Source organism: Diabrotica virgifera, chromosome 5, assembly GCF_917563875.1.
Source record: "Diabrotica virgifera virgifera chromosome 5, PGI_DIABVI_V3a".
In the NCBI taxonomy this organism is placed as follows: domain Eukaryota; kingdom Metazoa; phylum Arthropoda; class Insecta; order Coleoptera; family Chrysomelidae; genus Diabrotica; species Diabrotica virgifera.
Window position 1 is genome coordinate 12,692,893 of NC_065447.1, and position 17,772 is coordinate 12,710,664.

The following is a 17,772-nucleotide window of genomic DNA, read 5'->3' on the forward strand; positions in this document are numbered from 1 at the left end:
GTACCATTAGTTAAATTCATTATTTTTAAAACTTTTTTGGCTCTTAGTATTTTTTCGATAAGGCAGTTTTTATCGAGTTGCGGCTTCTTTTTTAATATGTTTACATAAAAATTTTATGGGGGTTTTGTTCCTTTAAACCCCCCAAATCTTTGTGTACGCTCCAATTAAACTATTACTGCGATACCATTAGTTAAACAAAATGTTTTTAAAACTTTTTTGCCTCTTTGTATTTTTTCAAGAAGGCAACTTTTATCGAGATATGGCTTCTTTTTTAATACGGTTCAAAATATACCTAAAAATGTAAATCATACATAAATTTTCATATTTTTACCAAGTCTCCATAATCGTACTTAACCATATACAAATATGTGGTGGATTTGACAAATATTTAAAATATCTCGATAAAAACTGAATTTTCGAAAAAGTACTAAGAGCCCAAAAAGTTTTAAAAATATTGTGTTTAAGTAATGTTACTACAATAACAATTTATTTGGAAAGTACACAAAAGTTTGGGGGGTTTAAAGGCACTAAACCCCCATAAAATTTTTATAGGTTGTCCAAATTTCACTATAATTTTGTCTTAAGATGCTACTGTCATAAAAATGCCATATGTCCATTTTCAATAAAAAATCTTTAATAGTTTTCGATATATTGGAAAAAATCGATTTTCATTTTGTAACTTCAAAGGGTTGTAACTTTTTTTATATGCACATTTGTACTAAGGTAAGTTAGGTTCAATCAAACTATTTTTGGTCCCAGAATATCTGATTAAATTTATGACCTGTATTTTCGTTACACCCTGTATATATTGAAAAATCTACTCAACAATAACGATAAAGGTAAAATTAAGTACTACACAATAAATGTATAGATGCAGCAAATGCCTGCAGATTTGTAGTGAAAAAATTCGAAATATGTTTCAAGATTGTAACACTAAAATAGTGCCGAAAGCTAAAATATGTGATTAAATGTAAAACTATGACTTTTTCCCGTTCCAGAAATGCTATTGTTTTTGACTACAATATTGGTCACTATACTCTCGAAAGAACTTCCCTTTTTAAAGACTTGGGGGTCACTCTTGATACAAACTTACAGCTTTCTCATCATCTGGAGAATGTTGTTAATAAGGCTTTCCAGATGCTTGGTTTTATTAGAAGATGCACCCAGGACTTCACAAATATTACAGCTTTAAAAACCCTCTACTGTGCCTTGGTCCGTCCCCATCTTGAGTATGCCTCCTGTGTATGGTCTCCTTTTTATGGAGTGCATACTAATGCTCTTCAGTTAGTTGAACATAAATTTTTAAAGCAAATTGCATATAGACTTAATATCTTGGACAACTACAATGATGCAGATATTCTTAATATCCTGGATATGGCACCAGTCACTGCTCGTCATAAGAGAAGGGATCTCATCACTTTCCACAACATCCTACATGGAAAAACTGGAACTCCAGAGCTTCTTCAAAAACTTAATATTCATGTCCCACTAAGAACAACCAGGGCTACAGTTAGTTTCCATTATCCAATCCACCGTATTAACTATGGTCTTAACAACTTTCTCACTAGAACTGCCAGACTAGCAAACCAGCACCTTAACATTGACCTTTTTCAAACTTATAGCAAGTTCCTGAGTCAGGTTTTAGTAAACATTAACTATAGTCCAGGGCCCATCTGTTTTGAGATGGACGTTGAGAGGTGACTAAAATTTTTTTGCAGAAATTGCTTGAAAATATTTCAAATAATAATATTTGAGTTATCCTCCCTCTCAAAAAGGTCCGGAACATTGTTTAAATAATTAAAATGTCAAAAAATGAAGGAAAAATTAGATTTTTTTCTTGTTTTTTTGATTATAACTTTAAAAGTATTCATTTCCGAGAAAAGATGTACTGAGATAAAAGTTGCGTAATTAAATTTTCTACAATACAGAATTAGTTAAAAGTTTAAACAATAGTCACCCTTGTTGCAAAATAGCAATAATTGCGAAAAAAACCATACAAAAACAAGTATTCGCATTTTAAGTTTTTCAACCATTTATGCTACACTTAGGAAATTCATATTTCACCCAGAAAAACTTTATGATACAGTAAAATAATACTGTAAATTTCATTAAGATCGGTTTAACAGATTTTGCAAAATAAATTTTGCAATCCAGCTTTCGCAAAAAAAATTCATTTTTTCAAAATGTTACAGGACTGAAAATAAAGTAGATAGCAAGTTGAAATTTTTTTTGCCTATAGAAGTGTACTGTACCTTTCATCTGCAATTTGTAAAATTAAAATTGATTAACTACCACGGCGTCAGGATTTTTTTTAAATAAACATTAATTATTGGTGCTACGCGCAGGACAGCGGTGTTCGATTCACACAAGTTGATTTCCACCAAAATTTCTTCCAATCTTTATCTAATATATTATTTTCTTACTCTATATTTTGTTGTATTTTAATATTTTAATTCCACAAAAATCAAACTAATTTTAGTATTGTTTGTGAAATATTGTTTAAATAATTGCATATGTATAAAAATAATAAACTTTTATTCTCTAAGTTAAAATATATGAACAAAGAAAATTTTTGCTAAAAAAAGTGTTATTTCAAAGGATAGAGTATGTGTTTTTATTTTGAAATAAACAAATTTATTTATTTATATCGAAATTTAATAAAAATTAAAATGTATCAATCATTATCAAAGGTCATTGGAATGCCCAATCAGAGCAAACTATCCGCTCTCCTGCGCACAGCACCAATAATAATTAATGTTTATTAAAAAAAATCCTGACGCCGTGGTAGTTAATTGATTTTAATTTTGCAAATTGCAAATGAAAGGTACAGTGCAGTTCTATATGCATAAAAAAATTCAACTTGCTATCTGCTTTATTTTCAGTCCTGTAACATTTTGAAAAAATTAATTTTTTTTGCGAAAGCTGGATTGCAAAATTTATTTTGCAAAATTTATTGAACCGATCTTAATGAAATTTACAGTATTGTTTTAGTGTATTATAAAGTTTTTCTGGGTGAAATATGAAGATCCTATGTGTAGTATAAATGGTTGAAAAACGTAAAATGCGAATACTTGTTTTTGTATGGTTTTTTGGCAATTATTGCTAATTTGCAACAAGGGTGACTATTTTTTAAATATTTTACCAGTTCTGTGTTGTAGGAAATTTAATTACGCAACTTTCATGTAAATACAACTTTTCTCGGAAATGAATACTTTTAAAGTTATAATCAAAAAACGAAGAAAGATATCGAATTTTTTCTTCATTTTTTGACATTTTGATTATTTAAACAATGTTCCGGACCTTTTTGAAAGGGAGGATAACTCAAATATTATTATTTGAATTATTTTCAAGCAATTTCTGCAAAAAAATTTGAGTCACCTCTCAACGTCCAAATGTACTAATATTTTTACAGATGCGCCCTGGTCTACTAAGACTTATTGTGCTGTAAAAATAATAATAATAATAAACTCAAAAGTGACTTGTCTGCTTATGTCCGCCGATCACACTAATTAATGTCCTTAGGTATGATTATTTGTGTAATTTGTATTGGTAACATATTTATATTGATAATTTGTATTTTTTTGTCCCCTTTATTGTACGTAATTTATATTTTAATCTATTGTTTTCTTTTTCTGTAAATGGTTGTAACCGTATATAAATAAATAAATACATAAATTATTAAAATATCCGAAGATAATTGAATTTTTGGATTAAAAAGAGTTTCTAATCAATCTCTCAAATGTATTTACATATACAGCTCCCGGAGTGAACCATGGCTGATGAGAGAAATTCTCTCTGCATAGAGTTTAGGTGGGTGTATCACCGACGACAGCGTTTGTCACTGGCCATGGTTTGTTCCAGGAGCTGTACATTTCTATTCTATTAGATTTCCGAAATAATAAACTTATGAAAAAAGTACTTACCAGGTTTTGTAAACTGATTGCCCTGTAGCATGGATATAACTCTATTTTGCATTCTTTCCTGAGCAGCTTGTCTCTGAAGTTCTCTCAGAAGTCTTTGTTGCTCTTGAACTCTTCTCAGACGTTCTACTTCCTGTCTTTGAGCAGCTAACGTTGATTCGTCCAGTTTGGTTTCGTCCATTACTTCACGAATGTTTCTTCTCAAGGCAATACCTTTGGGTAACCCAGGAATTTCCTCTATGTCAACACCTGCAAATTTTGTTTTAGCAATTAATAGTGAATTCGATATATATTACAAAAAGTGGGGCATTTTTTATCATTTTTAAATTAGGAAGAGATAATCAAACAACAAAGCTAAACAGGAGAATAGGACTGGCATGGGCGGCTTACGGAAAACTGAGAGAAGTCTTTAAGGCCATTGGTACATAATTCGCAAATATTTTACGAATATCCCTACTTTTTCTGTCTTTACACGGCAAATTACGTGTAGTAAAATTGACACTGGTATGGATATGTAAACATTACCATAATTTCATTCTACTTGAAAATGTCATCATTAACTTAAAAAGATGGCTCTTGAATGTTCTTGGATAACTGTTACTTGTATAATTGCAAATTATTAATTCAGTTAATAAATGTGATAATTTTTTCACTAACTATGTATTCAGTACTAATTCAACTAAATTAAGTAGGTATATCAGACATATGGCAAGTTATATTAAGTAACATCAAAGACATATGGCAAGAAGAGAAAATACCCGATGACTGGAAGAAAAGTATAGTATGACCGATCTATAAAAAAGGAGACAAACTCCAGTACAAAAACTACCGTGGAATCTCTCTACTATGTACAGCATATAAAGTCTTCACGTATATTATAAACCAGCGGCTCCAACCACTAGCAGAAAATATTATTGAACAGTATCAGACGGGCTTCCGACGGGGAAGATCAACGCTGGATCAAATATATTTACAGTCAAACACATCTTGAGCAAATCATGGAAACACGATATTGATGTTCACAACGTGTTTGTAGACTTCAAACAGGCATACGACTCAGTCAAAAGGAACAAACTATACTATATTATATTGGCTGAATTGGCAATATCACACAAGCTAATAAGACTCATTAAAGCCACAATGGATGAAACTCAGGCATTTGTACGAATACAAAACCACCGGACAGACTTTTTCAAAATTTCGCAGGGACTAAAGCAGGGAGATGGGCGGGCCCCAACATTGTTTAACCTGGCACTGGAGTATGCGGTTAGGCAAATGCAAACTGGAGGCGGAAACCTACTGACCAACCAAACAGTTCAACTGGCCGCTTATGCCGATGATATTAATATTATGAGTAGAACATCAACAGGAGCACAGGAAACATATGCAGAGTTAAAAACACAAACCAACATGCTAGGTCTGGAAATTAACACAGAAAAAACAAAAATAATGCCTCAGACGAGAAGAAATATACTCCCACAGAACATTATACATGAAGATGACATTGAAACGGTTGGAAAGTTTACATACCTGGGAGTAGAAATATATGGCGTCGGATCAGAAGATGGAGAAATACGGAAGAGAATAACGCAGGCAAACAGCTTATTTTGCCCTCTCCCATATATTTTGGTCTAAAAAAGTGTCCACCAAAATACAAAGATGAGAATCTATAAAACTTTAATTCGACCAATAACATGCTATGGCAGTGAAGCCTGGGTCCTGAAAGAAACATCCAAAAACAAACTCGACACCTTCGAAAGGAAAATACTGAGGAGAATACTAGGACCTGTGAGGGAAAACGGAATCTTCAGAAGTCTATACAACAACGAACTTTATCAACTTTATAAGGAAGCACCCCTGTCAGACTTCATTAGAATACAAAGATTGCAATGGGCCGGACATGTGATAAGAATAGGAGAGGATAGGCTACCAAAAAGAGCACTGAATGCTAGAATGCAGGGAAAGAGACCGGTTGGAAAGCCAAGAAAGCGCTGAAAAGACACAGTAAACAGCGACGCAAAGCCCTTTTAGGAGTCCGTGTATGGAGAAGAGCAGCCACAGACAACCAAGGGTGGAGGCAAAAAATAAAGGAGGCCAAGGCTCAATTTGGGCTGTAGTGCCGTAGAAGAAGAAGAAATTAAGTATATGACATTATTTCACAATGAAAGCAATGCCTAAAGGAATGTGCCAAAAAACAGATTTTCCATTTTTTTTAGGGTTATGGCACTATTGAATTCGGGGTGCGATATGTTCACTTGTGTTTGCACTACTTGAGTAAAATATTGCATTTTTTAAATACCACCAGAGCAATGGTTTTAACTAGTAGTGGGGCATGAATCTGCACAAATACTTACCTAGCTTCTTAGTGGTGACCACAACTTCATTCTCTACAGCTACTTCAGTCTTTTTAGGCTTCTCCCCCTTCTTTACAGTTTCAAAACTAATCTCACCCATCTCTTTCAACTTCTCTTTAATATCTATATCATAATCTTCTTCGGTACCAGGTTCTTGTTTAACTGACGTACTAGGTTCACTGATTGTACTCGAGCTAGAAACAATGGGAGTGGGTGGCATGGGAGGGGGAAGGTCTTCGGGTGCACTTTGCTGAACTAACTTCTCAAGAAAATTAGATTCATCACTAACCTCGTCATCCGAGACACTAGGTATTTGGGAAGGAAGTTGTGAGTGGGAAGCCATGAAATCCTTATTGGGCATCATAGGTTTTTTATGAATGAGGGCCTTGTTCATTGCCATTTCTGGTGGTTCGTCTTCAGAATAATCTAATTCTGATTCTGAATCATAATCTGACATCTCAGGTTCACTGAAAAGAACAAAAAATCTCGTATATTAGGTGCAAAAAGCATTAAAATCTGCCTAAAAGACACAATCATGAGTAATTTGTGTGTCTCCTTATTACATGAATAAGGATCTTCGAATAGAGTTTTGTTTCTTTGCCACATTTATTTAGTTTGTTTATATTTTATTATCCGTCTAATTTGGTTTAAAATACTTAAAGGAATTAAAAAAAAACAATAATAAATACTTTGAAACGATGGTAAAATAATTAACTTATTCTTTATCTTTTTTGTAATAATGATTATTGTTGTTTTAATAGCAAAGTAGGTATATCTCAAGGTTTGAACATTAAAAATTAGTTGATAACTAAGTATAAAGGCCTGCATATTTTTTTGAATCCTGAAAAACCTAATAAATATTTTTTTAAAATTTAAATGCAGAAGGAAAGATTACATTATTATGGAGGGTCGATAGTCCCTTAGGATAAACAAAAAGTTTTTTTGAATGAGTTACTTGAAATTAAAAATCACACTCCATTTTCTGTTCTTTTTCACCCCTGTAACTTATTAAAATAAACATTCTAGAAGTTTTCAATGACTTTCTCCTCAGTAATAACGTAATCTTTCACTCTGCATTTAAATTTTTCAAAAATACTTATTATTTTTCTAAGGATTCGAAAAAAATGAATGAATTTAAAAAGCATTGTTTCTGATCTGGAAGTTACAACATGAGATAAATATTTTTATGACAATGGAAATGAAGAATGTATAAATATGACAATATAATAGGAACATATTATAAAGTGAAAGAAATCATCAGAAAGATATTAAATTCAATAAAAAATTATAAAGAATGCTGAGAAATATATTAAAACACATTGACTTGGGAAGCAATGAAAAGAATGCACTGTATAGATATAAATAAATGAGTTAATATAACACGAAGACTGTACAAAGAAACAGAAGTGCAAATAAAGTTAGGCAATGAAATAATAAAAACAAAACGTTTCAACAGAGATGTGGTCTATCACCACTTTTTAACATATTGATGGATTAGTATGAAGACCTTATATGTCATTTCATAGACAATTTTACAGGGGATACAAAAAACTCAATTTCTGCATATTCTAACCTAAAAATAAAAAACTATCTACATATTTTTGATTGGGAGCACATTTAGATCATTACACATAAATTTTTCACATATATTTTAGGTTAGGGTATGCAGAAATTCAGTTTTTGTCTCTCCTGTAAAATGGCATACCAGGTTTTCATACCAAGCCCTTGATATATAGATCAGGCATTGAAACGATGGTAAAAAAATGTGGAACAATGGGCACAAAATACAAGACAATATTTATATTCACTACTTTTCGATGATGACCAAGTCATTTTTGCATAAGACAGGGAGGACATGGAATATAATATGATAAGGAAATCAACACGTTGACGGACAAAACTTCTATAGACGTCTAATTTCCATTGATGTAATGTGACACAACATCTATAGACATTGCACTTTTCCCTATTCTACTTTGCAGAATACATATAGTGTCTATTATACATATGGTCTCCCTATTATCAGTTGTAAAGTGATAAAATTGAGAATGTGCAACATAAATTCCTTAGACATGTTGCGTTTAAACTTGGCCAGTATATGCATTATGACGATATTTTACAGATGCTAAATATTACTACATTAAAAAGCTGTCGATTACATCACGACTTAATTCTATTATTTAAGCTGGTTAACTCACAAATCGACTGCCCAGATATGTTAGCCAAAATTAATTTCACAGTTCCCAACCACCAAACAAGACAATTGGTTTCATTTTCTGTACCAATGCATAGAACAAATTATGCTCATTATTCGTTCTTATCTCGAAGCCAAAGAATTGCAAATCAATTTCAGGAACTCGACTTTTTCTACAGCTTAAATACATTCAAGGCCGTATTGTCAAATATCACTTGACGACGGTTATTATCAGATATAGGTACCTACTTTTTATGTTTATTTATTTATTTATTTTCAACGGGACACTGCCCAATAAGATTACAAGTTTATAAGTCCAATATACATAATACATGTGTCAATAATAATAAAACTACAGTAAAATAGTAATAATAAAACGATAATACAATAAAATATAAATATCACAAACTTAAACACATAAATCAGATTCATATATCACAATAATGAATATCCAACAACTACTCAAACAAACGTCTGAGGCCAGAGATGAATTCAGACTTCGGTGCAAAGAAATCTAGATCAGGTTGAGTGTTTGCCCATCTTAGTGCTCGAGATAAAAAGTTGTTATATGCATAGTTGGTTCTATGGATAGGAACATAGAATGTTTGATTTAATCGAGTTCTGCGGAGAGGTACATGGAGACCAACCTGCTCAAGTAGCTGAGGACACAAAACTGTTGAATTAATTATGCCATAGAGCATCCTTGCATCCTTAATTACTCGTCGGTCACGCAATGAGAGAATACCCAATTGGGTTTCAATTTGATAATAATTTAACTGATTTAACTCAAAAGGTATACCCAGTTTATATGCTATGTACCTTAAGAACTTGTGTTGGACTGTCTCGATTTTTGTTATGTAAATATTGTAAGATGTTGATTATTTATATTATTTGTCTGTATACTTTCATGTTTAATTGTCTTGTAATTTTTAGCTTATAAATGTTTTATTGTGTTTTAAACCTTTAACATGTTAATTGTATTTTTTTAAATTATCGTACTTGTTTTAAAATTGTACTTATTTTGTAAAATGGGTCCGCCCGTAAATAAATAAAGGTGAGAAATAAAGGTGTCACAACACCTGCTTATACATTTGACACACTGTCTGTCAACGTGTTAAAGGAAGAATACAAGATTGGGGACTCAAGATAAATATGTATAAGACCATGAGATAAATATGTATACACCCACTCAAGATAAATATGTATGGATCCAATAATTATGTATTGGATCCTAGTTTGCAGACCTTAAGTTCAGAAGAAGAGACTATTATGATTTGTAAGACTAGTATTTAGGTCAATGATAAGCCGAGAATGTACTTGTATGAAAGATATAGAAATGAAAATAGCACAGGAAACCAAGCACCAAAAGCACTCCTTGAAGTGATATGGAACAACATGCATCCAAAGAAACTAAAAAAAGGGATCTTTCAGCATAGTGATGAATATTACAGTATATTGAGCAGAAGTATGGGCAATAACATCAATACAAAATAAAATAAGAACAGTTAAAGCAGGCTTTAAATGTCTACGAATCACCAGAGAGGATAGAATAAAAACAAAGAAAATATGGGACAGAAAAGAATATTGGACTGGAACCCACTGGGAAAAAATGGAGACGAAAACCTTCTACAAGATGGAAAATATACATAGGAAATGCTATAATAGATAGAGACGTCAGAAAAGGGAACTGGGAGATTAAAATGCTGGAGAGAACAAAAACAGTGAACTCATAATGGGAAAAGCCAAAGAAAAAATAATAGGTTTCAAATCACGATAACTTAAAAAAGACTAGTACATACTTGAAATGATTTTAAGCTTGCTTTTAAATGTTACAGTGTTTATTTTTTATAGAATGATAATGAAACACAAAAACAATCAAAACACTGACAAGCACTATTTGTTTATTGTTAAAATAATTTGATTTGGCAATATAGCACTTATTTTATATACAGAGTCAGTATTTCTGGAGGTATTACAATTATAAATAGTTTATGTAAAGAACTTGAAGTTATCTATGCTTAGTATGAGGATAACTGATCTGAAGATGTAAATTTTGATATGTAGTATGAAAGTGGACACTTATTATAGAGATGGTGCCTTCATAATGTAAAAACAAATAATGTAGCTACTGTAACACTTAAAAATATTATTTTGTATTTTACCATAATCGCAGATCTATAAAGTTATAAGAATGTAGCTCATTATTCATGAATTTTATTCCAAAAATTAAATGCTCCCTTTGAATCAGTTGCTTGAGAAACCAGACATGTCCACAAAAGCAAGGTCTGAGGAAAAGTACAAAAAACATCTTGGGGTTGTCCGGTTTCTCTTGATTCAGAAAAATTTCTCTACTCTCTAGGTTCATTTAGAAGGTTCAACAGGGTCAGGTTTCTCTTGAAACATATGACTCCATTTTCTAAGGTTAGTAGAAATGCAAAAAAACGAAAATCGATTTTTCTGGGCATGTCAGGTTTCTCAAATAATATATTCAATTATTCTCAATGTTCAACATGTTCTCAATGTTCAGTTCAGCAATTCTAATTTAAAAAGTTAGAACACCTTAAATTGAGGATGATATCTGACTGCTAACTGAACACAGAAATCATGTAAACAAAAATTGACAAATCCACACAACACTCTAACATACTCAGAATAAACACAGAGAGAACCAAACTCTTAAAAAATAATAACCACCCAAATAATAAAATAATGAAGTAAGCAAGGTGAAGAGATAGACAAGTCACATATTTGGGATCAGTCATGGAAAGGAGCAGGGTGTAAAAGGGATATACAGATAGAGGAGAATAAAGGCTCAACATGCATTCAAAGCTGAGAAACAGGATGAAACTTCAACTATACTGAATTCGCTCTATCGAGATTCACTTTGACACTGACGTTAGTAATTTCTTTTTGGGGAAGTTCAGTTGTCAGAAGTGACTGGAAATTACTAGACAACCAACGCACCAACTCATAGCCAATATTATTAATAGTAAACAGACATAAAAATAACATAAACCTTACGCCAATCAATAATTATTTACTTACACCATTATAATGTATTGATAACACATGACAAAATTATTTATTGTACAAAATAAAAATATTTTGTAGAAATAAACTCCACAAAATTTTATGAGATTAATAGACACTCCCACTATTTCTAATAATTCTTCTTTTTTAATGAAAGATTAAGTTGATTTTAGCAGTTAATAGTGTGAGGTAGGAATTTTTGTGTTGTATGTTTCTTATTCCGAATGTGTCAAAGTGAATCTCAGTAGAGCAAATTCAGCTTAAAAAGAAACTTTTATAAACAAATACATATTTAAGAAAAATCCTGAAAATATACTGGCTTAACAGAGTAACTGATACAAAACTATGGGAAAGAGCAAAGCAAACTGATGTATCTACTATATTCAAGGAAAAAAATGGAAATGGATTGGCCACACTTTCAGAAAAGGTCAAAGCAACACAGCAGACTAGCACTTGAATACCAAGCAGAGGCGGAAACAAAGAGAGCAATACCAGACAAAAGCTGGAAAAGAACTGCAATGAGAGAATATGAAAAATTTGACTAAGATGGGAGAAATCAAAAACAGACCAAGAAATAAGCAAGAATGGAACGAATTAGTACAAAAGTTAATCCAGAGAATAAAAAAGAAAGAAAATGTGCTGACCGGACCAGTCAGCAATCTTCACTTTTGGTCAAGAAACGTGTAAGTGCCCAATATTCTACTAGGAGGGATTGAACTAGAGAGAGATATAATTATTTTATTCTCACATGCCTGTACCAAACTGGATGAAATTGAAGCACATATTTCTATATTCTGCTATATACATAATACAGCATAATCTCCCTCTATAACGAGAATTGAAATGACAGACTAATTACCTTGTTATGAGCTGATCTCGTTATATATCAGACAACAATAATATTGTGCATACATAATATATGAATATGTAGTGTTCTAAAATATTAACTTCCTATCCTAAAGGACATCGCACATATCTTATGGAAAATATAATGTCACTCAAATTCAATAAAAGTTATACCAATAGATTCGTTTTAAATTAACGATCAAATCTTATCATTGCGCCAACTCTCTATTTTCAAAAATAAGAGCAGAAATTTATATAAATAAATCTGAAATCAAATGGGTAGGTACATAAGTTAGAGAGAGAAAAATATTTTAAAATACCCAGATTTTCGGTACTCCATAAATCAGCAGAATAGTTTCACTAATCCGCTTAAGCCCAGCGGGATTTAAGCTGTTATGAATAGCACTCAGAGCAATAATGATTGTAACTAACATTTTATGGACTCCAAAAATGTGATTTCGATAAACTTTAATTGCAATTTGTGCCGTAATTAATCATAATTAAGAGTTAGCGCAATTATAAGAATTGATCGTTATATTAAAACGAATCTAATCGTATAAATTTTATTGAATTTGAGTGACATTATATTTTCCATAAGATGTGTGCGATGTCCTTTACAATCAAGATGCAGTAGAAATAAACAAACCAAGACACGTTAAATAATGCTAGTAGGAGCACTCCCGAATCATAATTTACAATGTATAAACTTTGGAAATCATGATTTGGGATTTACAATGTATATACAATGTAAATTATGATTCGAGAGTGCTCCTAGTAGCATTTAACGTGTCGTGGTTTGTTTATTTCTACTGCATCTTGATTGTGAATTTATTATAGAGTGAAGCAATTCCGAGCAATATAAGAAGCTAAATATTGTTTGAATGGTGCTTTTGAAAAAGAGTCAGTGGATAAATAGGAAGAAGTTAACAGGCTGTGGAATTTATCGCATCACTGGCCTTGATAAGCACACAGATTTTAGACATTTCTGTATACAGGCCGCTGGGGTATTTATTTCTAGCCATCACAACGCCAAAAACAGGTAACAAAACATGTTCTTCGATCTCATTTTCCCTTGTTATAACCAAATATGCCTCATTAAAGAGGTGTTATAGTTCAATAGTAATTTCATGGGACACCTAATGTACCTCGTTATAAGTGAAACCCTGTAATACCTGTGTTCGTTATAGAGTATACTGTACAAGCTTATTTTCATAAAGAAAGACAACGTGTTATTTATTTAGTACTTACCTCAGATCATCAGGTTTTTTGCCTAGCATTAAATCTCCTGGTCCAAACTTAAACTTTTTCATAGAAATCTCATTAGATGGCATAAACGGCCTCTTCAAGCCTGGAATGGGCATATCATCTCCACTGTCCTCATCAAAACTACTGTGCATTTCATCTTTATTCTCTTTGGGTTTCTCCATAGCGAGACTTTGAGGTCCCATCTTGGGTTCTTTCGGTTTTTCGAGCCTTTGTATCGTAACATCACCAAGTCTCTGTAGTACGGGGTCCATAACTTAGGAAGTAGTCTTGTAGATACTCTATTTGCTAACACTGATGCATTTGACAGATCTGTTCCTACAAGGACTGTTTAAGAAGCTGCCAAATTTGTAGTAGCACCAATGAGTGTTCTTTATATTTGTCCATACGACATTTTCACAATGGTTTAATTTGCTCATTTGTGGACAAAATTGCTAATGTTTTGTTTACATGCGAATTCGAATTAGCCGCCATTCAATAATCATTTGAGGGCCGGTAATATAATTCTTAGCAAATGCAAGAGCTTCGCTACCTCAAACGAGTAATTAGGAAGGGTTTTGAGTTATTCAAGCAATCGTTAATCATGATTAAGAAGATTTTTACCGACACAATGAGCTTTTCACTCAGGTTTCAATAAACACTATTCCTATATCACTACACACACTTTTGTTTCCTATAGTAGAGATAGTATCAGTGCACTCATTGGTACACGAATACGGGGCCGAATTTGCAGACACGGGTGATTTTATACCAGCACTGGTTATAAATAAGAGTTAGTTAAACAAAAATGACCAAATATCAATAATCACCAAAATGGCATTGAACCACGGCATAACTCACTATTTCTGAAATATCGACAGGGAGCGCTGGTTGTTCCAGCATTTTAATTAAAAAGCCGTGGCTACTCCCACGGTTCCGTGCGGATTACTGTTGGTCTAAAGACAACAAAATATTGTTATTTCTTCGTTTCACAAGTATATTAACAAAAAACTGTAAAATGTTTAAGGCTCAATCAATCTTATTTATTTTGTTTTTGTGATAGTAGAATTTTTATTATCTCTTAAATTTATACTGATGGTATATAGGCAAGCTACATTACATATGACAAATGATTTTCAAGACTTCTGTCTAGCGGCCGGCCCACTACTTTACGCAGTGTAATTTGGATTGCCTATATAAACTTAAATAGGCGAAATTAGCATAATATTTATAAATATTTTTTTATAATAAAGTTTTGCCAAATACATTAGACTCTAGACTATTAGACTATTTTGTTACAAGTACATTGCCAAGTATTACATATTAGACATTAATTTGGTTTTGCAGTATTAGCCACTTTAAAAATTCACATTATAAGGTAAGGTATGAAGGAATCAAATATGTACTACCTTTTTTGTAGATGTAATTAAAAATGAAACTGGAAAGTTATTACTATAAAGAGTGATCTGTAGGTACCTATACTCCATCCAATTTACTTACCGTTGCACGTCATCCGCGTCATAGACCGTGACGTCACATGATACCAACACGAAATATTTAGGCGGTAGGTGTGTTCTTTTTTATAATTACTTTTCCGAGTACACTGGCATTACAGCCACTAGACATATTTTATTATATACGCGTAGAAATAATATTTAAAGATTTTTATTAATGTCAACTTGAAGAAATACCCAATAATATGTTTCATTTAATTTGTATAAATGGATTATAAATCGTTTTTATGAAGCACATTTGTTCGGAATACACTGTAACTATAATTTAACGCAGGTGATATTTTGGCATAAATTGGTAACATTTATTTGACAGTTGCGGTGATGACACTTCATATTTGTTTATATAGGGCTTTTCATCGATTGTCATTTGTTTCGAGCTTCTGTCATATGTTGTATAATCTGTGTCATATACGGATTATACGACATGTGACAGAAGCTCGAAACAAATGACTGTGAATGAAAAGCCCTATTCTTTACTGAATATAAGTATTTGTTTCATTATATTTACTGTTTTTATTATGTACTTTAACGTAAAATTATAACTTAATTCTTGTTTTCTATTTCTAAAGTTTTTATTTATTTACATTGAATATTAATTTGTTTTGCTGTATAATCCACTTCCGCAAGAATTGTGCAATGTATTTGATTTAAAATGAATTCAAGAATTTTTTGTAATTGGGCAACAATGTCAACTTAGATCTCTAACGTAGATAATGACGTGCAACGGTAAGTAAATTAGATCGACTGTATGTATAACTGTGGCTATGCTTGACTTAAATAAAACTATAATTAGATACAAAAAATCATAAATTTTAGTAAATGTAAAAAAGTTAGAAAATTGGAAAAGCATTTAAATAGCAAGTATTTAAATACTAAAAATGTACGCAAATTCTTGGGTAAATTTTTTTCTTAATCATTCACCCTTTTTGCACATTTCATATTTTTAACTTGGTATCAGAGCTAATGGGCCGTATTTCAAAATTCAAATATGTAGGTACTTATTTTATTTAAATACGTTTGACTTTAGAGCATTTAAATACCAAGTACTTATTTATAATTATAGAGTACCTATTTAAATACTTGGCATACTCTAAAGTCTAAAGTTTTAAATACTTACAAAAAAGTATTTAAATTTTGAAATACTGCCCATCAGCTCTGATACCAAGTTAAAAATATGAAATGTGCAAAAAGGGTGGATGCATGATTGAGAAAAAAAATATCAAAAAACTTTCCCAAATTTAATAAAATTTGTGATTTTTTTATATGCATTTTATTTTAGTCAAGCATAATATTATAGCCACAGTACTGTATCGATATCTTCATTCGATGTATCATATGATAATACGATATATCGATGTGTAATTTTTTTTGCCATCCCTAGTCAGGAAACAGAAAAAAATGTTAATATAATATTACAGATCACTCTTTATCTTTATAGTACTTAATAACTTTTAAGTTTCACTTTTAAATATATCTATAAAAAAGTACTACATATTTGATTCTTTCATGCCTTAAAATGTAAATTTTTAAAGTGGTTAATACATAATAGTCTAAGAGCTGGGAGCGGATTTTGTGCGTGATAAGTAATATGGAAAAACTATACGGGCATAAGGGGTTTTTTGCGACGTTCGTGATTGAGATAGTGCACCAAAATTTGGAAATAAGTAGACCATGACATAACTAAGTAATATCCCCAAAGGCGGAAACCAGAGTAGCGGGCGAGGGTAGTTATAAGGGGTAAAAGTCGCGGTTTTTATTTTTTTTTTGTGGCGCTCATGATGGAGATAGTGCACCAAAAATTTGGGAGTAAGTAGGTCATAACGTAACTAAGTGAAATCTCCAGGGGCGGAACGCTGCTTGGGGTACAAAGGGGTGTTAGGCAGGGGTAAGTATAAAAGTATATGGGGTTTTTTGCCGTTCGTTATCGAGATAGTGCACCAAAATTTGGGAATAAGTAGATCATGACATTACTAAGTACAAGCTGAAAATGCATTATCATAACGAAAACTTTGTTTATATACGTATTTAAATTCATAATATAGAAAATTGCTATTACGAAAAGCTGTTTAGAATTAGAAATTATGCTTTAATGTGCAAGTATATCATTCTAATTTAAATGTTGTGTTTAAAAATTTGATTCATGATGGTTGCATCATAAATCTTAGACCAAGAAGAGATTTTTATGAAGAATAACTTTTCTTCGTCAAATTAAAAATACAAGAGTTATAAATGAAAATGATGTTGGTATCCATAATTTGAGAAAATTCGTCAAATATTTTTTGTCCATTAGAAGGATGTAATTTCATATATCAGAACATACTTTTTTATTCCAAACCACATTTTAAATAACAATTTTCCAATATTGTAAAATAAATAATACATACATGATAAAGATGATTTTTTACTGATGAACTTTACTTGGATCTACAGACCAAGCGAGTTTCGTAAATTCCACAGCTTTGCGCCACGCTTCACGCAACCGTATTTGCGTACTTGTGTTTCGAGTTGTGTGGTCGTGCGCTGGTCGAGTGGAGTTATAATTTACCAAATTTAAATATAATCGTTTCTACTGATTCATTATTAATATAGTATAATATGTATTATTGCTTTCAAAATATACTTAAATTGTATTTTTATACATTTATTACACATATTATTTTATATAATAATTA

The 17,772-nt window shown here is 31.7% G+C and overlaps 1 protein-coding gene across 1 annotated transcript in view; it reads right to left on the reverse strand.

Annotated features, from left to right (window-relative positions):
- LOC114332829 (helicase ARIP4) overlaps positions 1-14,582 on the reverse strand; it is an 81,936-nt gene extending 67,354 nt beyond the window's left edge. Inside the window, exons 1-3 of the mRNA XM_028282638.2 lie at positions 13,593-14,582; positions 6,275-6,741; positions 3,924-4,169 (exon numbers count right to left, since the gene is read on the reverse strand). Coding sequence (XP_028138439.1) covers positions 3,924-4,169; positions 6,275-6,741; positions 13,593-13,861 — 982 coding nt within the window. The 5' untranslated portion in view covers positions 13,862-14,582. The remainder of the gene's footprint in view (positions 1-3,923; positions 4,170-6,274; positions 6,742-13,592) is intronic.
- Positions 14,583-17,772: the final 3,190 nt, after the last annotated feature.